The following is a 26,982-nucleotide window of genomic DNA, read 5'->3' as shown; positions in this document are numbered from 1 at the left end:
CACACACGCTTTCTCCGTGGAGCTGGTGGTGATCGGCTGAACGGTTCCCTTTTACACTATTCACACTCATCTTTGCAAAAGCTTGGATGCTGTTTGCTCTCGTGGGGGAAATGCAGACATCCTGCTAAAGCCAACTCTTGGTTGATATCATGAAATGGGCAGCTCTCACAAGAAGTCATCTTACTTCCAGTTAGAAAATGAGCTGTGAAAGTAACTAATATTTTATTAAAATGTTGTTCTTTAGTGTGCCAAAGGTTGTATATTATCATATATATGGATACAGTTTACTCTGAAAGACTTAAGAAAAGCATGATATAACTTTAAAATTACACCCCTACTATTTCCATCCGAGTAGGTCTTTAAAGAAGCTTCTGATCAAATTGGCCAACTTTGATCAGAGACCAAATAAATAAAACATGAAAAAAACATACAAATTTGCATAAATTTTACAATGCTATATACCAAATAGTTTCTTATTATTTTTTCATTTATTAAAATTTACAAAGGAATGGTATTGATATTTGTCTGTCTCAAAGAATGCAATGTCATTTCTCCACATATTTTTGTGTTTGTTTCTGTTTTAAAATTTAACCATTTTCACAGTAGGGAGAGATTATTGATATTTTGATCACAAAACTGAATTGACTCCAGATATTTCCTCTTCAATCTGGAAAAAAGCCAAAAAAAAGCCAAAAAGCCAAAATGATTTAAGTTTTATAATATCATATATTCTGGCTAGGTTTGCTTCAATGGATCCTTCACCCCAAAAGCGATTCAGCTGGTTCTGATAGTGGATGGATGGATGGATGGACGGACGGACGGACGGACGGACGGACGGACGGACGGACGGACGGACGGATGGATGGACGGATGGATGGATGGATGAAGGGATGGATGGACGGATGGACGGATGGATGGATGGATGGATGGATGGATGAATGGTTGGATGGACGGACGGATGGATGGATGGATGGATGGACGGACGGATGGATGGATGGATGAAGGGATGGATGGATGGATGGATGGATGAATGGTTGGATGGACGGACGGATGGATGGATGGATGGATGGATGGATGGATGGATGGATGGATGGATGGATGGATGGATGGATGGATGGATGGATGGATGGATAATTTTACATTCTGAAGTTTAAAAAAACGTTCTGCAAAAACACAACAAAATAAATGTAGAAACACAACACAATGACATCTCTCTGTTGCAGCATCAGCTTTTACTCTTTATTCTAAAGCCGCATCAAAAATTAATCCCTCAATTAATCCCTAATAACTCATCTTAAATTCAAGACATGTCTGGAGGTGCTTTGGTTCATGGCAAGAGTGCCCGGCTCAGCACAGAGGTGATGAGGAGCTATCACCCTCCCAAGAGCAGAGGACCGTTTCCAGCTGAGCAGCTCTGGAGCTGAGCCAGGTGTAATTGCAATAAGAGCAGGTTGATGAGTGATCTTACTGACTAGGTAGGGGGCTTTCCTCACTCAGCAGATGGAGTCCACACAGGATTGCAGCGAGAAGAAATCAGTACACCTGCAGAGACATCACCTGCTCACACAGACATCCCTCGCTGAGAAGTGGGAAAACAAGTACATGAGAGACTAATCAAGCTGGGGGGGGGGAAATGGCTGATGGAAGATGGATGTAGAGCAGCTGCTTTGTGCCTCTCATTAAGTGTAAACACACTCACAGGTACGCAAAGTCAAAAAACAATGTTTGGTTTGTGTGTCCAAAGTCTGTACGTTCAGAACACACAAAGTGAAACACACTGCCTGTGAGTAGTACAGTAGCGGCATCCAACTTTGTTCTTGCAGGCTTTTAATTAGGATGCCATAGGGGGAAAACAGCCCAGGCAGGAATAATAAAAGGCACACGCCTCTAAACACAGGGTGAGTCAAGCTGGATAACAGCAATTCCAGTGTGCAGTATCTGGAAGCACATTACACAACAGAGAAATATAAATATGTACTACATCTGGCCACGCATTCATCAGCATACAGCGGGAAAGCAAGGAATTTGAGGAAGCTTCCACACAAACATCGTCATCCCATACCTCCTTTCTGTGAGGAGCCAGTCTCTATTTTCCTCCAAGTGAGCCAAACTCTGTAATCTGACAGCAGACTAAGACGCTGCAGGCAAGCTGCCAGTGGCACCCCACTTTTCTGCCGTCTTTTTGAAATGAAACTCATTAAACTCCCAATGACTTGGATGTCAGGATGCATATTAGTTCAAACAAAGAAAAACAGATTACCTTTTAAATGTGAACCAAATTGGATTTGATCATCGTGAGCTTTAAATCAGAACACAACCCACAGTCAGGAAGTCTAAAATGTAAGCTCACAGATATCAAAATAAAAGCACAAAAATCCCAAATATAAGAAGCTTGCTTTTATCTCATTAAATAAAAATAGTTATTTAAAAATACATATTAAATAGTATGGTTTCGAAGTAGCTAACCTTAAAGCCTTTCAAAAACACAGCACTACAAAAAAAAATCTTGCTTTAACAACAAAGGTAACCATCAAATTAGCAGCAGAGTAAAATCCTAACTTTTGCTAGTAACAAACATTTCTTTGCAGATGTAAAACATTTTTTTGTGTGCTTTTCCTGCATTTTTCTTGGTTTTAATTATGTTTTGTGGTAAAGTTTGCTTTGTTTTCAGCTTAGTCACATCACACCAGGCTGAGGTTACCAATTATCTACAGCCGCCTCTGTTTTAGTTTATTAAGCCTCAGTATAGTTTGGATGTTACTGAAAAGTCCCTTTTTAAAAGTTTTTTTTTTTTTATGTTTGGGTTGTTTTTTTTTTTTTAATTATTACTTGAAAAGTCTTTAAGCTTCTGGCAAAAGGCAAATCTCCCACACATAGGGGGGGCCTCATCACCACATCTCTGGGTGACTTGCAAATATTTTAGATATCAAAGAGATAATTGAATGTTTATTTCCTGTCACTTGTGATTTATTTTTGATCACTCATACAGCACATCCTCCAGGCTCAGTGGAGTGCATGCTTCCTTGCTGAAAGTCTAAGCCAGAGCTCCTACTCCCTTTGATCATCCAACTTCACTCTTCCTGCTTATTCAGCTCCCCACAAATCAGCCTCCTCATCCTCATTTTGCAAGAAGAAGCAGTGTGTGCGCATGTGTGTGTGTGTGTGCTCTTTACTATGACGGTAGTGTGTTGTTGTGTGTGGCAAATATCTCATTGGTATAAGCTCCCCTGGCAGTTACATAAACCTACTGTCATAGGGCTATAGGGCATTATGAAGCAGTGCTGAATCTGTGCTGGGTCAAAAAACTCCCCTCAGAAGAATTTTTGGATTTTCTTTCCCTTGTGGAGAATTCACTCCACGTCTGAACCGGTAGTGTGTGGGTTGGAACAGAACAAAAAATAGTTTTCCAAAGCCCCCTTTCTTGCCTGGAAGGATGTAATAGATTGACCACAATAATTAGAAGAAACAGAAAGTAGCAGAAAAGCATCTATTAAAGTTGAACGGCATTTTAGCTGCCAGTTACTCCTGCAGGCACTGATTTAAACGATTATCAAGTAAAGGAATCATCTGTCGAATTAAATTTTCCTCCTGAGATGATTTTATTGGTATTAAGTATTTGAAATATTTATTTTTTTCACAGCAAGTTACATCCATGTCCACTCCGAGTACGGGGCAATTATTTCTCTTCTGAGGTGCCAAAAAAAAGTGAGATAAAGGAAAGTTTGACCAATTTTCCACATATCTGAATTCTGGATAAAATCCTGTTTACCACATACAGATGGTGCAAACAGTAAGAAGAAGGAGAAGAAAAGGCTTTTTGAATGAGCATCTCAAACTGTGCACAACTGCAAGGCTCCACAAAAAAAGCAAAGCTGTAGAAAATTAAATTTAAAAAACCACAGACATATATGCAAACATCTAAATATTAGTGTCTCTGTTAAATATACTTTATATACATTTGGATAGCACTTAAATTGCTGTTGCAGTGAAAATTCCCACAACCCTACGTCTACAAATCATGTTTCCTTCAGTCTATTACAGCGGAAAAAATGAAAAACAACAAACCCTGAGTAATTTTTCTGGATCCTGATTGTTGTACAACATAATGAGCCGTGAAATTGGAGAGATTACATCTAACTGTTATTCCTTCATTAGTATTGGTGTCACCAATCTCGGGGAATTGTTTTCTCTGCCTTAGCGTAGTGCAAGGCTTGAGTGCTGCAATGATGGAAGTGGTAAGGACATTAGGCTTCGAATTTGTAGAAAAAAATGCAAAAGGTTTGCTAATATCAGATCTTAAAGGTTCAAACATGCAGAAAATGATCCTCTACTTAATTAATTTTGCATGTGTTGCAAATTGGAGTTTGCAACTGGTACGTTTGCAGTTTTATGACTTATTAATGATTTTACTGATTCACTATATCTACATACTATCTTTTTGTATCCATTCATCCATTTTCCAAACCCACTATTTTTTGTCAGGGGTTGCTGGAGCCTATCTTATCTGCTGGTGGGGGACGGTACACCCGCAATGGTTCGCCAGGCTATTACAGTGCGACGGTATAGATTGCGCTCTAAATTCTAAAGGGCTGAACAGTGAGGGGGACTTGGTTGCAGACAAGAACAGTGAAGGGGACCTGGTTGCAGACAAGATGGCGCCCAGACATTACTAGCTGGAAATAGGGATTCTACAAGATTTCAAAATTGTAGCACAATTTTCATGTGAAGAAACAGTTCAGTGTACATCATAAGCTTGGTTAAAGTTTGAAGGCATGAAAGCTGAAAAAAAACAATAACTGTTAGCATCACCAGTTAAATTAGTGCTTTTGGACCAAAACAAAAAAAAATTTGATTAATAATGTCAGGGCGCCCTGTTGTTGTCTGCAACCAGGTCCTCTTGTGCACAGTAGCTAGCGCTCTTGCCTCACAGTGAGAGGGTCCTGGTTCAAGTCCCGGCTGGGGCCTCTTTGCGTGCAGTGTGGATACTCTCCAGGGACTCCTTTCCTCCTCCCACAGTACAAAAACATGCTTCATAGGTGAACTGAGGTGTGACTGCGTGCGTGCATGGGTACATGGTTGTGGCGACCTGCATCCTGCCCAACAGTGGCCGGGTTACGCTCCGGAAGCCCCTTGACCCCGCAAGGGACAAAATGGGTTCAGAAAATGGGTGGATGGCATCATACTCCAAATCCTAGCATTTCTTGTCGATGCAGATGCTTCCTATTGTCCTCTAACTTAATATGTTTGTTTTTTTCCTGTCACAGGCAACAAATCTCTATTATGGACCCCTCAGGAGCTTTTAATTTGTTAATAACCGATTAGCAGGTAAGTGAGTTTCTCTATCTGCTTCATCTGGCCCAACACCAATCACCCTTTTAGGATGACGATCGAAGACCCCAAGAGACAGGCTAGTTTTAGGGCGGGCCAATGAGTTAGCAGGAAGCTGTCACTCCAGTGCAAGCCAACAGCCAGTCAGTCAGTTGTGTAGGGGCAATATGGCTACGTAACCAGTCGACCTAGATTGCAGTCCAGTAGCTTTTTGGGCCAGGCAGCAAGAGAGTAGCTTTTCCAATGAATGCAGAGTGGCAAGGTGGTCCGATTAAAATTAAGCCCCTAATTATGTCGAACGATGAATCTGTCCTCTGCTCGTGCTGTCCCACCAGGCACTGCAGAACAGACAGATCTCCATGGAAAGGGAAGTGATGTGATAATGTGAGGAAACTGGCCAAACTGTTCTATTAAGATCCTCTTTTTCTTTGCCCAGTGAACAAGACACCACACAGTTGGAAGTGCTGGTATAACATCCTTGTGTATCACATCCAAAGCAAAGTGGCAGATAAAAATATACTTTGCGAGACAGCCAAAGACGAGCTTTAAAGATGTGTTTTGTTGCTATTTTTTAAGATCTTATTCCAGCATGACGTTATTTGGCTGGTTTAAAAGTTGGCTTCCATGATTAAAAGTGTCCAACAGTTCAAAAACCAAAAGTAGGTCACAAAACTTTAGCATAAAGAAAGACAAAGACAAATTCTTGAAACCTTTCATTTTTTTTTCAAATGTTCTTCCATCAAGAGAAACTACAAACAGGTTTTAGTCGATAGCGTTTACTGCCTGTCACATCTCTGATACAGTCTCCATTATAAGACTTGAAGTAATGATGCTCTGCTGTATGTAGCTTTGCCAATTCATGTTAAAAAATAGAATCCATGAAATCACTTTGTAGGAAATGTAAAGAATTTATTTGTATAATAAAGCAGAAAATACGTATTCAATCACAAACGTTCACCTCAGTACTCTGTAATGTAATCCTTGTCATCAATGACAAAGGTCAGGTGTTTCCTGTATGTCTTCAGCAGGTTGCAACAAACCATAGCTGCTATTTTGATCCAGTCTTCCATAGATCTTTTCCAGAGATGTGATGTTTTGGGGCCGTCTCTGAGCAACACAGTTTCAATTCCCTCCACAGATTCTCTATTGGACTGAGGTCAAGAGACTGGCTAGAACTAGGGCTGCACCATATGAGGAAAACTCGCGATATAAGATATCAGTGATCAATATTACGATGACGATATGACTTGCGATAAATAAACAACTAGCAAAAAAAATTAACACATTTCCATTTCACTGCAAAAGTTTAATTTAAATAAGAGTCAAAATACCTTGAATTAGTCTCCAAATGACCCTCGTCTAATTAGAGGGCAACATCTGACGTAAGAGCGCCATCTGATTGGTCAACAATGTAAAGGACTCCATCTGATTGGTCACATCCATAAAGGGATTTATTCAATTCATTAAATAGTTCAAGTTGCCATAAGATTGTTTTAGCACATTTAAGGTTTACCATTTATTGCGATTTTCGCTGACTTTTGCAATATGGATATTGCACAGCTTGAAATCACGATAACGATAAATTTAATTGTGCAGGCCTAACTAGAACACTCCGCGATGTGTTTAGGATCATCGTTAAGTCACCATTCTTCTCCCTGCAAACATGACAAGTGGCGTTTCCACCAAAGAGTTCCATTTTGGTCTCATCTGACCACATGACATTCTCCCAATCCTCCTCTGGATTATCCAGACGGTCTCTGGAAGCTTAAGACAGGTCTGGACATGTGCTGGTTTAAGCAGGGGGACCTGCAGGATTTGAATCCATGACAGTGTTGTGTGTTACTATAGTAACCTCTGTTACTGTTGTCCCAGCTATCCTCAGGTCAATTCCCGTCCTGTACTTCTTGGCTGTTTCCTTACCGTTCTCAAGATCACTTGTAGCCCACCACGTGAGATCTTCCTTCTTGTATTTTTTCCTTGGTCTAATAACTGCTCCAAAAGTTGATTTTGGTGTAGCCCTGTCTAATTCAGGTCAGCAAACTTTTCCCTGGTGTCCTTTGACAGCCTTTTTGGTCTTGGTCATGGTAGAGAAGTTACCATCTGACTGTTTTAGGTGTGGACAGGTGTCTTTTCCACAGAGAACCAGTTCAGAATGGTGGCATTAATACAGCTGAAGTGTATCTATGATAAACATTACAGATTTCTTTCATTTTTTTAAGTGGGACAACTGGCAGAATCAATGACTGCCCAATCTTTTTCTGCTCTTTTCATAATCCTCCATCATTCACTCCCTGCAGTACCTTCAGGTAATCAACCTCATGGTTCCCACCTGTGTTAAGCAGGCTTAATGCAGCAGATCCCTGATAGAGAATCTTCTCTCTTTTTAAGACCCAGTTTGCTCCCCATGCTTTTACTGTCTTTGGATTCTGACTACGCTGCATTTTGACCAAAGGTTCATTGTTGCCTCATGACTTAAGGGAAATTTCTTGGAGTGGATAAGTATTTTTGGATGTTGGATTTTTTTCTTCTTTCATTTTTTAAGTACTGTTGGGACTTTTCTGTTCATATTGTCATCCACCTGGAAGCTCCAGGGAGAGGTTCCTACACGGGATGCATAGAAATATTTGACATCACATACATTTTTTGGCCTTGAAGGCTTAATAGATATCAATTTTTTGTGTGCTACCAGTAACTTTATATTCAATTGTGTTGAAATATTGCTAAGTAGAGTTTATTTCCGGGGTCAACTCTCCTTTTTCATCCTGACTGCTTTGGTGTCTGTCTAAATGTGACTGAACTATTAAGTTCACAACAGCTTGGAGCCAATCTTTTAAAGTCAGCATCAGATAGGGGATAGAAATTATTTGAATTGATTGGAAGTTTCCTTTTTTTCTTTTTTTTGCTTAAATTATAAATACTTAAATTAGATTGAGGACATCTCTTTTGATACTTAAACTAAACAGTATCAGAATAAAAAAGTCACAGACTACACCCAAATAGTAGTTATGTTGGTATATTTTGAAAGTGCTGATCATCACGCTGGATGTAAAGTCTTACTACACAGTGGATTGTAAGATAACAAAATGTGTGTGTGTTTCGTGCAAAGCTAACAGATGAAACGTCTAAGCCGGCAGCATCTAAGCAAGCATCTGGAATTTCTGTTTGTGCCGCTCTTACACCCTTTGGCTCTTGAAAATGGGTTCTTCCACTCAGATTTCTGTGTGCCATACTGTACAGTTTAGTGGGAGATGAAAAGATGACTTGCAGCAGTAATTGTTCTCTGCTAATTCAGTTTTCCTTACTCACTGAACTCATAAGGTGAACCAGCTGGCACACTCACTGCACCACTGCTGAGCTTGCTGAAATGTTTGATTTACTTTACAAGAGTAAACTGTGAGGACTGTGACTTTTTTTAAAGCCATTAATTGAACCGAAATGAGTTTAAAAAATATATTTTAGAATACAGTGGGGTAAAAAAGCACGTAAGTCAGCAATTGTGCAAGTTCTCCCACTTAAAAAGATGGAAGGCCTGTAGTTTTCATCATAGGTATACCTCCACTACAAGAGACAAAATGAGGAAAAAAATCCAGAAAACCACATTGCCTGATTTTAAATAATTTATATGTAAATTATGGTGGAAAACAAGTATTTGGTCACCTACAAACATGCAAGATTTCTGGTCCACACAGACCTTCAACTTCTTCTGTAAGAGGATCCTCTGTCCTCCACTCGTTATCCGTATTAATGGCACCTGTTTGAACTGGTTATCTATATAAAAGACACCTGTCCACAACCTTAAACAGTCACACTCCAAACTCCACTATGGCCAAGACCAAAGAGCTGTCTAAGGACACCAAAAACAAAATTGTTGACCTGCAACAATTGACTGAAATGCAATATGTATCAGCTTGGTGTGAAGAAATCAATTGTGGGAGCAATTGTTAAGAAATGGAAGACATACAAGACCACTGATATCTCCCTGGATCTGGGGCTCCCTGCAGATCCATGGGGGGAACTAGTGAATGAGCTGCAGAGAGCTGGGACCAAAGTAACAACTACTTATTTTCCACCATAATTTAAAAATAAATTCTTTAAAATCAAACAATGTGACTTTCTGGATTTTTTTTTCCTCATTTTGTCTCTCATAGTTGAGGTACACCTATGATGAAAATTATAGGCCTCTCTAATCTTTTTACGTTGGAGAATTTGCACAATTAATGGCTGACTAAATACTTTTTTGCCTCACTGTATAGTCCTGAGATCTAACTTTAACCCTTTAACCATTTGTATAATCTTTAATTCGCACATTTCTGAGACCCCCTTTCTCATTAGCATTATTCCAACTTTCCTTAAAAACTTATAACTTGGTCCACGTTTTCTGCTCTGTAGTTCATCATCATTCCACTAGGGGCAGTAGAAGGGATTTTCCTGCTCATTTTAAAATGACTGCTTCCATCAAATCTCAAAATTACTTTTGTGGGAAAAGATTTGCTTATTTTCAAAACTTTATAGAGAGAATAACTAATTTATTGTTATTGTTTTCCTTTTTTAATGACTAATTGCTGTATTGAAAGAATACAAATGTATAAATTTGATTTACACATTTACAGATTTGAGACAGTGGGTAAATAAGATGCCTTTTTTCCTGAACACTCATGTCAATATTTTTGGATCTTAAACTAACATTTTTATGAGCAGGAACTTACCAAATCACCAACATATCATAATTGACACTATCAATATCTCATGACAAAAATTATATTGCAATGATTTTATGTGGATTTTCATCAGATGGGTTCAAACATTTTAATTTTCTGTCAATTCTTTGATGTAGTGGGCTTTACAGGGTTAACACTGCAGAACAAGTGTAGAAGATTTTTTTATGTTTCTTTAATATTTTACTTGTTAGAATGAAGACATTTGAAGCGAGAAAAGGAAGTAGTCATCTACAGACTCAAGTGCAAAGCAGCCTCAATGAGCATTTTCTACACATAAGGAAGATGTCTATTTCTTCAATACATTTGATTGATTCTTGTATTGGCTTTGCTAAATTAATCAGAAAAAGCAATGAACAAGTCAGTCAGTCCTGTGTTTACAGCTGCTGAATTTATAGCTCCATACTAATCAGATGGGTGCCACACATCCAATAAGAACAGTTTCCAAGTCACTTAACCTCACGGTGTGTAACAGTTCTGTGGCGCATTCAGCTCTCATCCAAGTGATTTATGAGGCTGTTGTGGAGTTCATTGCCATTTATATCATCTTTGCTGTACAGTAGATGAAAAGATTGTGTTTGTTGATGAATAGTTTATTGAGGCAAAAAAAAACTGGCTGGTGTTTTTCCAACATGCATAACATTTGAAATAAATTTTAATGGTTATAATAAAAAAATTAGAGAAACTAGAAATTTTCAAGATTAGATTTTTACTTGAATAAAATGTGCTTATATTTTTAAGCCCATGGGGATCAATTTAACCCTTGTGCTATCCTAGGCACTTTAACATTGGGAGTTGGGTCATCTAGACCCACTAGACAGTGCTCTGAACCTTTTTTCTGCAATGATTTGTGATCTTCACTGGTGTCCATGGATTACATGAAATCTTTCCACCTTTATCCACCTTTGTCATGGTAGGAAGAACACGTCAATGTAAGGGTGGGGTCATCTAAGATAGCACAAGGGATAATAACCAGTAATTTCACTTTAGGATTTACCATAAACCATATAAGAAAAAAGTTAAACAAGAGCCCCCTCAGTCTCCAAATAAAGGACATTCATGTCACTAATGGCTAAAAGTTAACTTCAGCTCAATTGAGTTCATCAAAAGAACAAATATTCATGGAAACAGGTTTTCCTCCCCGGTTTTCAGTGTAGATCATGTGTAAATGGTCACATTTGGTCATCTGTACACCAGCAGCAGATCCGCTGACAAAAACATTCTCTGTGAACGGGGCCTCTAGTCTTAAGCTACACACTGGGTATGTGACTTGTTTATGCGACTGCACTTAACGTGTTCACACTGGAAGAGCAGGGAGGGAATTCTTTTTCTTTTAATTTTGTACTGTTTACTAGCACATATATGCTACCTACAGTTGGAAACGGTTTGGTGCCTAATGTCAAAGCGGTTCAAATCTCGTCAATCTTGCTCCACACTTTTTCTTTTACAGCTCTCTTCTGATATATAAAAGACTTAGGTCATATAATTCCACTGGCATGTTGTTGGTCAACAGTCATCAAGACCAATTCTGTAAGACAAGCCTTTTTGTGGTTCATTTGGTTTTGGTTTTAAGTTGGATGAGATAACCCTTACTGGCACACGGAAACAGTGGATTCCGCCTCTGTGGAAAAAAATGACTTTGGTAATTGTTAAGTATGACTAATTTAATTTAAAATGGTTAAATCACAACATATCACAATCATTCATCCTTATTACGTAATTTTCTTTCCAATATTAGCATTACTGAAATGACAACTCAAAGAACTGATGCCAAATGAATTTTTAAAGGTATAATTTCTCATTCAAAATCCCACTTTATTCCTGAATTATTTTTTGTATACCCTTGTGTCAAATGCTTTTTTCATGTTTATAGTTATTTCTTTAGCGTCCTGTCCTATGACCCAGTTAAAGGAACAATGACGTTGGATAGAATAAGCTCCAGTTTCTATTCAGACTTCCTTTTAGCAAGGCAGTCAGTTTCTGAAAGTGAAGGATTTAAATAAGATGAAATGATTTAAACCGGCAAAGCTGAGAATGAATCCTAAGAAGGAAGTTTTATGTCTCCTAAAATTACAGGGGAAACTACAAACTATGAGATGCAATGTGAGAAGTTAAGCGGGTTATATAACAAAAAAAAACATTCTTTCAGGGCAACAGTAGTCAGGTTCAGGGTTTTCACTGGTCTGTCTACCTTGCATTGAGTGGGGAGCCCATCTCACCACCTTCAGTTACATTGTCTCCAGTGCGTCTCTGGTCCCCCCCTGGATTCCAGAGAAGTGGTTTGTCCTGCCACCCCCACATTGAGTCATTTTTTTCAAAAACCTTGGCAATCAGACCCCATACCCTCTGCTTCCTCACTGGGTACTTGTAAAATGCATGTTTTACAAGTACATGCATTTTACATAGACGACTTTCGTTGTCTATGGCGAAAACGGACGCCAGTGCTATCCACAGTGTTAATGTGCGTTATCGCGTGGGCTCGACACCTTAAATATATTATGAAATTTCTTTTTGTTTTGCTTTTAAGACCAATGCGCACTTTTATTTTGAAACCTTTTTTGTATCATAAGCCTTTTTGTTGCGTAATCACTGGGTTGATAGACTGAACATAGAACTCCTATGTAAAGTTTGCGTTGCAGAGGGACAGACATCCTTTGCTGACATTGCGGAGGCACTGTAAACATTCCAATTGATTACTAAACGTTCTATTTTTTTGTGTCAACGCAATGCAACAAAGACACCGCAGACAGACCAGTGTAAATCGTCCTTTAGAGTTAAACCTCTGTTGCATCACACATGGGCGTGTCCATTGAGCTGATGTCGTTTAGGGCTTGAAGGGATAGCTACTTTTAATATGTTGCCGTAAAAAATTAATCTTGCAGAACAATCTGCGCCGTTGGACACCATCCAATCATCTGCAGAAGTTTAATTCAGTGTGATGTTAAGATAGAAAAACAGCTGCAGACTACACTGTGTGACTCATTTACAGTTGATAAGAAAGTCAATATTTTAAACCACCAGTACAATTTTTTTTCATTAAACAATCTACTATACTGAGGTATTTAAATGTATTGTTGGGAATCATTGTTGGAATTGCATTAAATGCAATCTAATGAAGCATAATCTAATGAAAAAGCTACTATGTTTAGGCTAGGGAATCAAGGTTTGGAGGGACTAGGAATTTAGGATTAGAAACTGGTTCAATAAATGTACATCAAGTTTAACCTCTTAAGACCCGGCACATTTTGGGTTATGTTATCATAGTAGCTAATTCTCCCTAATTGGGGCCCCCTCAAACAGAAATAAAAAAGGCATATGAAGTAAAAGCTAGGGTGGTTTTGTAATTTTTCAGTTTTATCACTAACTTTACTATTTATTTTTATTCTAATTTAAAGAAACTGATAAAGAATGCTGGCGAGACATTTGACATGTTTGAAACAAGATGTGGGATGTCCTCTAGACGTGTGGCAGAGGCTGCACAGAATGCATCTAAAACAATTACAACTTCTTGAAAAAACATTTAATATTTTTCTCTGTCAATTCATTTTAGCAAAACCTACAATCTAAACTAAATCGGACTTTCCTGTTCCGGACTAAATCTAATAAACAAAACCACATGTGTAAAGATCTCTTTACTCATTTGTCAAGTATTATGAGGGCGGAGCAAAGCAACTAAAGAGAAATGATGGAAGTCCTGCGCTTTGCAGTCCTTTTCGGGATAGTTCATTCAAACTTTATATTTCTCTGACCAATTTTGAACATCTGTATCAACGTCAGGTGCAACACTTTTTACTTGCTTTTTTGGTCTGGTGGAGGCGTGCTGCGAGGTGGTTACTGGCAAGAAGACTTCTAAGAAGGTACACTGATAAGTATTTATGACAAATAAATTGTCGGGAAAACAGTGAAAAGCAATGTACAGTATTCAATGTTAAAAATTGGGTCCGAAAGCGGTCCCTGGACCCGGACCAGGGTCCGCTTGGTTGTATTCAGACTGGAAATTTGTTCTGGATTATCAAGGGAGACAAACTTGTTCACTTTAAGTGGACCAAATGTGTCCAGTCTGAAGACACCCAAAGAAGACAGTCACCAACAGTCTTTACAAAGAGGGCAAGCCAAAAAAGATCATTGCTAAATGAGCTAGTTGTGCACAGAATGATTTGTTTGAGAGCACTAACAGAAAGTTGAGCTCAAAGTTAGGCAGGAAATGATCTACTAGCAACAAAGGTATCAACGGATAGCAAAGACAGCCTTGAGATAATTGTCAAAATCTATTTAAGAGTTTAGAGAATCATTACAAGAATTGGACCAAGTCTGGAGCCGGTCCATCAAGAGGCACCAAACAGAAAAATACAAAACATGGAAGACAAATGATGCAATAGTCATGCCATCTCTTAAACCAGGGATACCGTCAGAGGCATCAAAAAAAAATAATAATAATAACCTGGACTGTTGCTCAGCAGTCTACAGACCCCTTTGAGATAAAACTATATTTTGCATTAATTTGGAAGTCAAAGTATCAAATTCTGAAGGAGAAGCTAAGCTTACCATCAATCTAAATTCTTGCTTTTTTAGATCAGACTCTCAGTATTGACATCATATATTTTTCTCACTGAGGGAGATGTACAATTGGCTAGATATTTGAAAAAATCTCATGGCCAATGAAAACCACTCTGCATTTTAGTTATATCTGGCATGTTTTAATCAGTCTCAATGGTACCTGGTTACTTCATAGCCCGAAAAGTATCTATATGCTTGAATTGGGTCCTTTGGGCACGGCATAGTTGTTGCAGATTTTGCTTAAATATAGTTGATTGTCATCTGCATACATTGAGATTTTTATGTTCTTCTCTACTTATCAAATCGAGAAGCAAACCCAGAAGTACCAAGCATTTCAGTTCTTTCAATGACCACACAGGGCTGGTTTTTAAAGGTGCAATTTCCCATTAACTCTAAATTTAAAAAAAACGAACTTTATTCCTAAATAATTTTTCTGTTCAACCCATTAATTTTATGCTCATTTCTGATTATCATTTCTAACTGCTATATTCTGATATCAAACAGAAGGGGGGGGGCAACCTTGTCTACAGTCAGGATAAAAATGTATTTACCCCAATTGCAGATTTTGTCATCTGTCACGGAGGAACAAGTTCATCTATTTATTTTGCCTTGGATTTAGATTATTCTATTACTGTAATGTCTTTTAAGAAAGATGCCAATTTTTCCCTATCAAAGCTTTTATTGTTTTTAATTGTGTTTTGCAAAGATTTGCAATAGGCTGAGAAATTTCATATGGTTTTGGTGTTTCACTTATCGAACCAATAGGATCAAATTATTGAACTTCTATGGCATATTCAGATTTTTGGGGATATACCAGTCCCTGGCAATTATTTGTATTTTAACTTGCCAGCTGAATGCATGAATGCCTTCCCACTAACCAGGCAGTCCAGCTGGGCACAATTCCATGCCATTCCAGCTGTGCCATGTTTTTGCTGTGCCCTCAATGTGATCTCATGTGTCATGGGGAGATTCTCACTATGAACTGAACCTGTTTGAATTTTTAAGATCCCAAAATCATTTGAAAGTTTAAACTTTGGCTTCCCGTAAACAGGAATACTTCTCTTAGTGTAAAACATTAAAACTGCCTATTTGCTTTAGTGTGCAGATCAGATTTCAAAATCTGCCTTCTGCCCTACCTGCTGCAAGTTAAATGGATTGGGGAATTCCAGGTTCTGAGTGACTGAACACACCTGATTCAAGGGAGGTAGGTCAAATATGGCTAGAAAACAAGCAGGGTGGTTGTTTTTAAAGACTATAGGTTGGCTGCTCCATACCAGATGGTGTAAGGGGCTGACATGATAGATCTTCTCTATTAGGATTATTACAAACCTTAAAATCTGGATTTTTGTTTCTCTAAAAACTCCTTATATTTGCTCCAAGCATCAAGACCAAAAGATAAAAGATTATGCTGATGAGGGTATAAAGTGGGAGGAGTGAAGTGGTTGCGGAGCTCTGCAGTGCTCACTGCTGCTACACTTCAAGAACATGTTGAGTCGCGCTGCCTCATTTAAGACGTCTTGGAGACTGAATGCATTCTCCACAGTGGCTGACACCCTCTTCACTTTACAAAAAACTTGATAAAATCCTAACCTAAGCACAAATATCCGTCCATAACTTTGGTCTCCTTTATTCTCCCACTTTGGAACATAACTCCAGCTGCTGTAAAAACACATATTCCCTTTACCTTAACAGCACTCCGATAGCAAAAAAAAAAAAAAAAAAAGGCTGAGGGGATTTTGCTGCTGCCTGATGGATTCAACTGTTCAAAAGCTGTCATGGATTGTGCACTGTGTCCAGCCTTAATTCATATTTTATTAAGCTTGCCACTGGATGACTTGTTCTAATCAGCTTGCAGGGAAATAAGGCACAGCCCAACACAATACTGCTGAAGTGACCTTTTGTAGGTCTGTTGGCTTCAAACACTCAGCCGATGGTGCCGATGGTGGTGGTGTGCCTAGATCTTTTTGAATAGCTTTCAATGTGTTCTTGAGATCACACTGAAAGCAGCAAATGCTTCCAATTTACTCTAGCAACAGATCTAAAATCATTTTTGTCATTAAAAACAGTAAAACACAAAAATAGACATCCATGAGCTTTAAGAATACAAAATAAAATGAACGTGAATATATATTGAAACATATGTTTTAAGGCTTTGTTCTTGTCTCTGACCAAAAATGTAAAGTAAAATTACAAACACCTCGAAATCATCTTTAAAAAAAAGAAAACAATAATAGATGTGGTACCTAAAAAAATATTTTTGCATTAGGTGAAACCCCCAAAAAGTGCTTTACTCTTTTTTTTTTTAAAGAAACACAAGTGATGCCACTCAGGAGAATATGAACTCTACATAAAAAAAACCAGTATCTTCCCTTATTACACTTTCAAATGAGCCAAGCATCTGTGACTGTGATAAATTGGGAGTGCGCAAAGGGAAAACCCCTTTTGCGCTTCAAGCAGAAGAACCTCCTGTGATGTTTGAACTCCTTCAATGCACTGATGGAGAAACATGCAGCCGCTGCTGCACTTAGTGCGTTCAGCTCAACTCCATCAGGAGGGATTCGCTTTAAACCAAGTCAGAGCTTTTTCCCTGAACTGATCTCTGCATTAAAAAAATTGACGCCAAAAAGCACTTTAGGATTGATTTTTGGTCATATTTGTGGTGAATCCTTTGTCTGAACTCAGTCAGTGTTTCCTCTGCGCGCACAGCTGTGGAACATCTGATTCAAATGGATCGTCTCGGTTCCACTCCACTCCATGCCCGACGCGGCTGTGCGTAAACGTCCATGCCTCCTGACTGAAAACCATAAAGTGATCCTACCTCGCTCATGGTGGACAGCAGCGTCGCTTGTTTCCAGTGGGTTGTCGGCGGGAAGTTTCAGCCACAGCGATCTGTAAAAGAGCCGCTCGCCGCGGACACGGGAGCTTTATAAAGTGTGAAGACCAACTCCTCCGTGTCATCACGTCACTTATAAACCAATAGGAACGCCGTGGGCAAACGTGTTCCCCAAGTTGCCACCCAACTTCTCCAAGCGTCCATGCGCCGCTGCTGCGTAAGGCTTTTTTCACGATGGTCTGCCAAACGCAGCAGCTCCCCGCCAACGATGAACACCCACTCCTTGATATGAGCACTGGGAGGCATAGAGCGCAGCGGCCATCATGTTATGAATAGAAATTGGTGTCTCATAAAAGCATGTAGAGTTATTTTTACCGGAGGATGCTCAGATGAAATTTGTTCCACAGTAAAAACCAGCTTTGATTCTCTACTGGGGGATGATGCAGGGTTTTCATATGACCACAGTAGCTCTCTGGATTTGATTTTTATATTCATTTTATTTTACTGGAGTGCGCGGGTGCCTGACATTTCCTATGTTTATTTGATTGTGCTTGGTGAAAGTTATTTCTGGTATAATTGACTAATTGTTTTTTGTGTTTCCAAACAGATTGAATTGATTGCATAATTGAAATAGAACTTTTGTGCTTCTGTTTATTTAATTTACCAAATTGAAAGTGGAACAACTGTGGATTTTTCCCTCTTCTCAGTGAGGAATGCACCATTTAATGTTTAGTTTTATGTAACACAGCCATTTAATTTCATTCTACTCAAATTTTTCCTGAACACTTCAGTAGATGCTGCTTGTTGTATAACTTTAGTTCACATGTGCATTTGATAATAATGTCAGAAATCCAGTTTTTAAATTATTTTAACTTTCAAAGTCTGTTCCTGTACAGGAAGCTTAAACAAGCAGCGGCATTCACCAAACTCCAAATAAAACACAATAAAATCCACACACAAAAATAAATTGGATTGGAACAAAACAAAGGAAGTGTCACTTCTGCTCTACCCTGATCTGGGATCTACTGTCAAAGCACATGACAACCTCGAGCCAATTTGTACTGGAAATGACCTCGGGGTCTCTCTTCTGCTGTAAAATCCTTCAAAATGTTGCCAGAGGTTGTGTGGAGGAAAAAATGTTGTTTCGGCAAAAGAAGAAGATGGCGCAGAGGCTTTTGGAAGTTCGTTGGTGTCGTGGCATGACAGTTTAGCCAATGTACTTTACAGCGTTTCTTTATAAGTAAGTGAAGTCAGGTTTAAAAGCAGAATAACGAATTTGAAAAACAAAAATATGTACAATGTTGTTTTCTCCTTTCATAATAATGTTCAAGGAAAAGGTGTCCAGGAAAAGGTGGCTTTTAGGATGATGTCACAGCAGCGCGTGCCGAGTAACGAGACACGGAAAAGCATGTACGAAGCGTTTTCAGCTGTGTTAAATGTTCTAACAAGTAAGGAGTTGAACTCTTTTTTTGTCTTATGATAACATGACAGTCGTTGCTTTACATTTGTCCGCGGCTCATCAGTTGCCACATTCTGACCATTTTGTCCAGTTGTTCCGCTCCAAGGAATTCCGACTGAAGAATCTCTATTTATCATTCAGTTCTCCATGCTTCTGTTGGGTGCAGTGTTATTCTTGTATTGTCCCTTTCTCCCGTTCCCCTCCAGGGGAGTGGGAGTTAGTCCAGATTCCGTGCTCCTGTACTTGGCTGTGGACCTTACCACTGGCTCTTCTGTGCTCCTGTACCTGACTGTGTACTTCGTCTCTGCTCCTACTCCTACACTCGGTTGTGGACCCTGCCTCTGGCTGGTCTCAGGCCCCCAGACGGCCTCCAACTTCAACTGGATGAAGCCCATCTGCTAAACTATTTAAACATGTAGTTGTAGAGTTAGATAAGTTATTTCTTCTCTAAGAGTTCAGGTACATCGCCTGTCCGTCCTGGGGAGGATCCCTCCTTTATGTGGACACCCCTGAGGTTTCTTCTTTTTTTTCTGCAATCCATTTGTTAGTTATTTTAGGAGTTTTTCCTTACTACAAGGAGGGTCTGAGGGCAGGGAGGCCCAGTTTAGTTTAGTTTAGCCAATACATATTGAATTCTATGACTTTATGTTCTTTCTAATTCATGTTTATTATACAATTACCGGTATGAAGCCCATTGAGATGACTATTGTTGTAATATTGGGCTATATAAATAAAATGGAATTAAATTGAGTTGAACCAAAGCTCAGACCAGGACCAGGGTCCCTGGACTAGGGACTACATGGGTGTATTCTTCAGACTGAAAATTTATTCCAAATTATCGAGAAAAATGAACTCTGGTTCACTTTAAGTGGACCAAATGTGTCCAGTTTGAACAAACCCCTTAAAGAGAGTTGATGAATATTAAAAGTTTTGCATCGTCACACAGGGCTCAAGATGGAAAGTACAATTACTGTTTTTTTTTTTTTTACTGTAAGTCTGATCCTAAAGGTTCGTTGGAATTTTTTCACTTTTTGACACGTTTGTTGGCGGTTCTCTGTTCTGCACGAATTCATGTGACACAAAAACAAAACCAACATAAAAGCTAATGTCATCTGCAAAGAAACTTTAGAATGTAATTCTGACTTGCCTTTGTTTAAAGTTTCTATGTTAGCTTCTTTGCTCTGTGAAACATTGAACAACATTTTTTGCTTTTGCTGTAACAGGAGCATTTAAGCAGCAAAGAGTCTGAACTAAGATGTTCCTGGATACTGATGGCTCTACACTTTTCTGAGAAAAACAAAGTAATCGTAAAATTAAGAAATAGTAATAATACTTACTTATGCTAGAATGGGTGCAAATATTGGATGGAGGATCAAAGATGGTTCTTTGTAACTTGTAGAGGACATTCCAGTATCAGGGCACAAAAATAGGGAGCCGCTGGGAACGTGTGTCGTCATTATGCTACTTACAAATCTACCATCTGTTTAGCTTAAATTCACACTACATGTCTCCCTGAGATGTCCATCCCAGCAAACATCAACTAAACTAAAGATCCTTAAGTTTAAAGTCTTAGAAGCTAAAACAAAAAGTCTAGAAAGATGGAAAAGGCCTGTTCTGCCGCCCTGCTTGTCTTTGGTTTGAGCCAATTTAATAATGGTAAGGCCACACAGGATCAGCTTTATTAAAGGAAAGCCTAAAAAGCCCTTCAACCACAGTGCTTTTTCTTTTATCTAGGTTGAATTGAAGAAACCAATCTGAGTCAAGCGGGTTCACTTGCAGGAGTGATCTTAGTGAGCTCCACAAGGCATGGTGACAAACAAAAGGACTAGAACGAATAATCCAAATATATCTGTGTCATTTTTACTGAGACAAAAATGAAAATGATTGACATTTTTTTTAGTTTAGCTTTTTTTTTTTGAGTGTGTCACACCTTTAGAAACTTACAGACCTCAATACAGCTGTCACACCAGTCATGTAGCTTTAATTTTAGCTACAAAAGCGAAAAGTTTCTTTGTAAAAACTAACTACTAGTGCAAAAATTGCAATAAAGCTTCAATAAATCCCAATTTGCTTGCTGCAACAACTATAAAAGCAATGCAAAATGATTGATTAAAATGTTGCAACCCACTCCTATAATTACTGCAAATCAAGCTGCATGATTCTACATTCAATAGCAGATAATAGGACCTAAATACAAAAGAGCCCCCTCCCCATCCATAAGAGTGTTTTTCCCAACATTTGTGTGACAGCAAGGCTGCTCACAGTTTCACAGGGCACATACTCTGACCAGCAGGAGCTTCAGCCAAAATATAATTCACAGTCATTCTGCTTTTTAGGAGACAGAGCCAGAAATATGATACACTGATGAGAAAACTGTCCAAATTTGTCCTCACTCATTGTGCCGCTGCAAAAACCATTTATAGTGAAGCACACTGTAAAATCTGATTGAACCTGCATAGAGAAGCGATCTGTTGGACTCCATGTAAGGAAGCCTTTTAATGGACTGCTGCTTGATATTAAGGTCTCGTCACTTCACACACATGATGATGAAGAGTGGGCTTTCAATCTTATTCACACAAATGTTTGCTTCAGAAAATATTTCCATCCACAAGGAAGCTGCTAGTGGATGTTTGTTTAGGTCCAATTACTTTTCCGACTCTGCAGTTGTATGGCAATGTGGTAAATTAGCAAGGGAGTTCCGAAAATATTTCTCTGGGTCTCTTATGAGTTACAGAGCTTCCCTTATGCAGTCAAATCTAAACAACGGATTTTCATTTTGTGGGTGTTTGAAATGATGTTAAGAACTGTGTACATTCATCCTTTTCGTGAATCGGAGGCAATTTTTTCCTCCAGATTTTACCAGGAATCCATCAGGAGTACATCATCATTTATGATTCCAAGCGATACTTCTTGCTAAATTGTTTTTATTTTCTAATATTTTATGTCTATTAACAAGATTTTGCTCGTTCATGGATCTTGTCTCAACCACTTTTTGACTAAGAAGGTGAGGGAATTGTGAGAAAACTGAATGGTTCAGACCAAACAAGCTACAACTGAAGAAATATTATCATATTGACACACGGTAGGAATGTAAATGTAAGGAATACTTTAGCCATAATCACATAACACACTTATGCAATACCATTTCATTGTGATTCAAATTAAAGGATTTAGATACTTTGCATATTTTTATGTGCTAACTGGAGTGGAACTGTGAGAGAACAATAAGATCCACCCTGCTTTTGACTGAACCAATGAAAGATTCTTTGCAAAGGAAGCATCCTGAGGTAACAAGAGTCTGGCCCCTCTTCAGGTGTCAGATAAGGACTCCCACTGCTTTGGAAAGTGTTTGTTTCTGTTGCTTTATGATGCTGACCTAATCAATATTTAAAGTCCCAGTTAAAATGCTTCTGCATTGATTCACATTGATATGCAGGAGATACAATAAAACAATATGTCTCTGTTTGTATTTATTCACAAACAGGTTCATTTTTATTTCCAACTGTAAGAACAATATTGTGGACTTAAATGTATTTTATTTGACATTTAACCTTATTCAGTATTAATTAATCCATCTAACTTTCTGTTGAGTCATTTCTTAATTGATTTGCACAGTTTTACAAAAAAAAAAAAAAACCTCCTTTTTCTTCAGAAATTTTAAAATGTCGCTACTGAAGTTACCTTTTGGACGAAAGTAAGTTCAAAAGATTTCTTCTAGCATGCTGTGTGTGCAGTAGGAACATTTTTACCTTTCCTTTCCTACTTTGGAAAACCTTTTTGCACATCTTAAGCTGTTGTCTTTACCCTGAATATCAATTTTTCACCTTTAAATTAAAACGCAGCCACAAGGAAAACGGTAAAAGCCCTGCTGTTGCAGATGCTGTGATTGGCAAATGAACTAGGTTAAAAATACGCTATATCTGCTGGAAATACCATATTAAACCACCAATTTTGTATGGTTTATAATTGGAAAAAGAAAATAATCTTTTTTTGTAGACATTTAACATTATAAAATGTAATTTAGTCCCACACATAGTCAAAGTGAGCTTTACAGCCTTGTGCACTCTTATGGGTGACCCTGGCTCAGTGGCTTGTGTTTTTACGTCCCTATACTCTAAACAAACAACGGTGTCAAAACAGCCCGGAGACGCTGTCCTTGTACCTCAAAGTGAGGCTGGCATCTTAATCTAATCCTGTGAGCCCAGCTACCAGAGACAGCCGCTTAATGAAATCTCACAGAGGAAAGCCCAACAGCTTCGCTTTGCCTGGACTCCACCGCATGATCAAAAGCCCTTGTTCCTTGCTTCTTCCACACTTCTCTTGTCTCTTCATTTTGGTGTCATTTCCAACCCCCCCTCATCCTCCTCCTCCTCCTCTTCCTCCATGGGGCTTCTGTCAGATGTTATGCTGGTGTCTGTTCCACTAATCTGCAGTCTCTCAGCAACATGTCATCCACTGCTCTGGGCCGGTTCCTGCATGGTAAAGCACTTCTCATTGTGATTATAAAAGCTAGCTGCCAGGCACTTTCTAAAAAACCACAGAGCCTATCTGCTTTAATTAGTATGCAGCCGGCTCACGTCAAAGGGAACACTTAATGAGATGTTCACTGTGATGCTGTAAGGGGCGGCCGTGGTGCAGCGGTAGGGCGGTCGTCCCATGATCGTAAGGTTGCAGGTTCGATTCCCGCCTTGCACGCCCATGAGTCGAAGTGTCCTTGGGCAAGACACTGAACCCCACCTTGCCTCTGGTGGTAGGCGGGCGCCTGTGTTTGGCAGCAGAGCAACCACCAGTGTGTGACTGTGTGTGTGAATGTGTGTGTGACTGGGTGAATGGGTCTGTGACTGTAAAGCGCTTTGTCCTTGTAGGAAGAAAGGCGCTATATAAGTATACGCCATTTAGTTGATGCACACAGAGCACATCACAGTAACGTCTAGTTCCAACTTAAAGGTGGCCTCCAACCCTCAGCTTCAGGCACATGCACTCAGAGGGCCCTAGGGGTTGCTTCATAAGAACAATTGCCCTCGTGCCCTCTGTTTTTTCTTTTTGTTTGTATTAAGATTAATACATTTCTGTTAGTGAGAAAGGAAAAAAGTGTTTTTTCTGCCCTTTTCCAACTTTTAGCCCCTGCCCCTCTAAAATTCTGTGCACATCCCTGCTCAGCTTACGGGACTTGTTTTTATTATCGTTTCAAGTGTTTACCTTTGTTTAATAGGATTGGTGCATTGCCTACATTACCCAGAGTGCAGCTCAAACATTTTGATAATAATGAGTTTCAACCAGGTGATATCTTCTTCTGCACAGACCGTTGACTGTATATGAGAACTGGACTGAGTGCTCGCAAGCCGTATATGGCTCTTTTGATGACAATCTTTAGGCAGTAGTAGCGGTGCTTGGAGAAAAAAGAATCTGCACCACTATCAATTTACTATTATCTGTTACATAACAGAGTTTGTAACAGCCTGAAACCTGTGACTTGCAGTGCCTGCAAATGCACGCTCCCGTCTGTGAGAAAGAGCGTGCAGTTGCTGCAACGGTATGTGTGAGGAAGAAAGGGGGAGAGGGGCTGTGGGCACAGGCAGCAAGGGGAATCGCGCACGGATTGTAAAAACTTAAAACACGCTCCTTACACACTGCAGCGTGTGAGTGTGTGTTTGGCTCCACGTCTGCATGTGAGCAGTCCTTCTCACATCTAAAGAACATTCAGACCAACCTACGATCACGCTTAACGGATGGAAGTCTCTACGTCTGCATGAAGCTTAAACTCACCACGAATCAACCAGACAAGGCCATCAGCAAAACTACCATGAGAAATACTCATCATTTATTAGCAACAGCATAACAATGTTATCAAAAAGAATCCACAGACTTATTGTACTTTAAAAGTGTTGAAATTACATAAAAAGCACACATTCACTTGAACTTATACTTTAAACATGTTGTAGAGCAGTGTTTTTCAACCAGTGTGCCGCGGCACACTAGTGTGCCGTGGGAGATGGTCAAGTGTGCCGTGGAAAATTGCCCTCATTAACTGATCTAAAAACATTAACCATCTCCAGGAAATCAGCTCTTTGTTCATCCAAACAGGTCCTGATAAAACACTGAGTAGTTAGGAATATGAAAGATCATAAAATACTTATTTCTTTGTGTTTAACTGATTCTATTAAAGACATTTTGATAAGAATGACGGCACCGCGAAATAGATGCAGCTATAACTGTGTAAGGAAAAGTCCCGCAGCTTTTACTGTCTCCACGACTCCACCAATCATTCTTGAAGGCTTAATCACATGTCATCAGTCTGACCAATCAGAAGTGTTTAAAGTATTCACTTCCTTGTTCCAATTTAGCTCATAACTCACTAATTTCCAACAAAAATAGCAGCTAAAGCTCGTCTTTAGTGGTGTAGCTTTCCACAGAATCCGGTATCAGACCGTGGAACAAGTGAACAAAACCATGAAACTCAGAGACGCAAGTGTTTCTGCCGTTTTCTCGCCGTATTCACACTACATCTCCCATGATGCATTGGCTTAAAGGGACAGCGCCTTAGCGTACAATGAGTCGTCCTTGTTACACGGATTGAAACCACAACGAACATACAGTTTGTATGTAACTTAACTTTTATTACATCTTTTAGAAAAAACATCTGCAACTTCCTGCTTTTTCTGCCACAATTATCACAAAAATGCACGTTAGATTGGCGGGGGGGGGGGGCTGTAGATCAAAACAGACTATGAGTTTCTGCTTTTTTGGGGGGGGGGGGGGGGGGGGGTGCTGGTGTGCCGCGGGATTTTTGTCAAGGTTAAAGTGTGCCGTGGCTCAAAAAAGGTTGAAAAACACTGTTGTAGAGGACTGAGTTGGACTGGGTGGCTGTTGGGTTGCGTTCTAAGTTCCGGAGTTCATTAAACGCATCAAGCAGAAATGCTGATTGGCCCTCAGTTCTTTGGCTCAGCCTGTTGTTAGTTAGTTTGGACCAATGGGGTTCAGCTATGGGCCAAACAAGGGAAATAGGAGGGCTGTTGCTGGAATTAAAAAAGTTTGGGGAGCTCTCTTGGCGGGAGAGATTCAGGAGTTGCTGCCTCAGTGTGGGAAAGGGACGCTAAAATATTGTATGGCTCTTTCAAAATTACATTCAAAGAATGTGGTGTTCATGGCTCTCTCGGCCAAAAAGGTTCCCGACCCCTGCCATACAGTGTTCCCTCGCTATATCGTGGCTTGCCTTTCGCAGAGTCGCTGTTTCATGATTTTATTTTAGTGCAGCTTTGCAGGCTTTTTTTCTCTTTCTCTCTTTCTACAGTGCAATTAGTTCTGTGTCCTGATTGGCTGTTGAGCTTGTCAGTAACTCTCCGCGTGACGTGTTATTGTACTGATGTGTGCAACCTTACAGAGTAACATTAATTTTTTTTCTTTAACTTGTCCTATCCAACAGCTGAGCAAACTGAGAGCTGAAGGCCTCTTGTGTTGGACAAATTTAACTGTAACAACAGGGGGATCTGGATCTTCTGACACACAAGATGTATATTTGAATAAACCCCTTTTGTAATTTAGGTTAAACTTTATTTACATTGATTATATTTGTAATCATTTTTTGTTGGAACAGACATGAAAAAGAGGAGAGAAGAAGAGAGGGGGACTATTTGTGTAAAGGTGAGCGAGCACCTGTGCTCGAGTGAGTGTTTATGTTCTACTGAGGCGGTTGATAGAATGTAAAAAAAATAAGAGGGAGAGTGCCCAGTCATCCCCACACCTAGACCCCCGCCGTCGCAGCAGTGGTAGCCAGGACTCCCAACACCTGTACTGTATAGCAGAAAGAGGAAAAACCAGCCGACGGTCAATCACATCCACCACCCAGACCAGGGCCAGCAGGACCGCCACAGGGGCCCTTAATGCCAGAGAGCAGATCTTTGTTTTCATTCTATAACACTGAACTTTTTTTTCATACTAAAGAGGATATGTGATATTGGAAAGTGTAGATGTGCACCACTAACTGCCTTTCCTGTGGACACACATTTTAACCTGCGTTGTTTGTTTGTTTTGGCCCCTGATTCTCTGGTTCTGTATTTAGTCAAAGCAGAAAGCCTTTAGTTTCATTTGTG

The 26,982-nt window shown here is 39.5% G+C and overlaps 1 protein-coding gene across 1 annotated transcript in view; it reads right to left on the bottom strand.

Annotated features, from left to right (window-relative positions):
• The window catches only part of pcp4b (Purkinje cell protein 4b), a 40,731-nt gene extending 23,084 nt beyond the window's left edge, over positions 1 to 17,647 (bottom strand). Inside the window, exon 1 of the mRNA XM_023961741.2 lies at positions 17,419 to 17,647. Within this exon, the coding sequence (XP_023817509.1) occupies positions 17,419 to 17,427 (9 nt within the window). The 5' untranslated portion in view covers positions 17,428 to 17,647. The remainder of the gene's footprint in view (positions 1 to 17,418) is intronic.
• Positions 17,648 to 26,982: the final 9,335 nt, after the last annotated feature.

The sequence above is a fragment of the Oryzias latipes genome, chromosome 13 (assembly GCF_053564925.1).
Source record: "Oryzias latipes strain Hd-rR chromosome 13, Olatipes_Hd-rR_3.1".
Taxonomy (NCBI): Eukaryota; Metazoa; Chordata; class Actinopteri; order Beloniformes; family Adrianichthyidae; genus Oryzias; species Oryzias latipes.
Note: the sequence above shows the minus strand (reverse complement) of the source record. Positions and strands in the feature narration are given on the sequence as shown.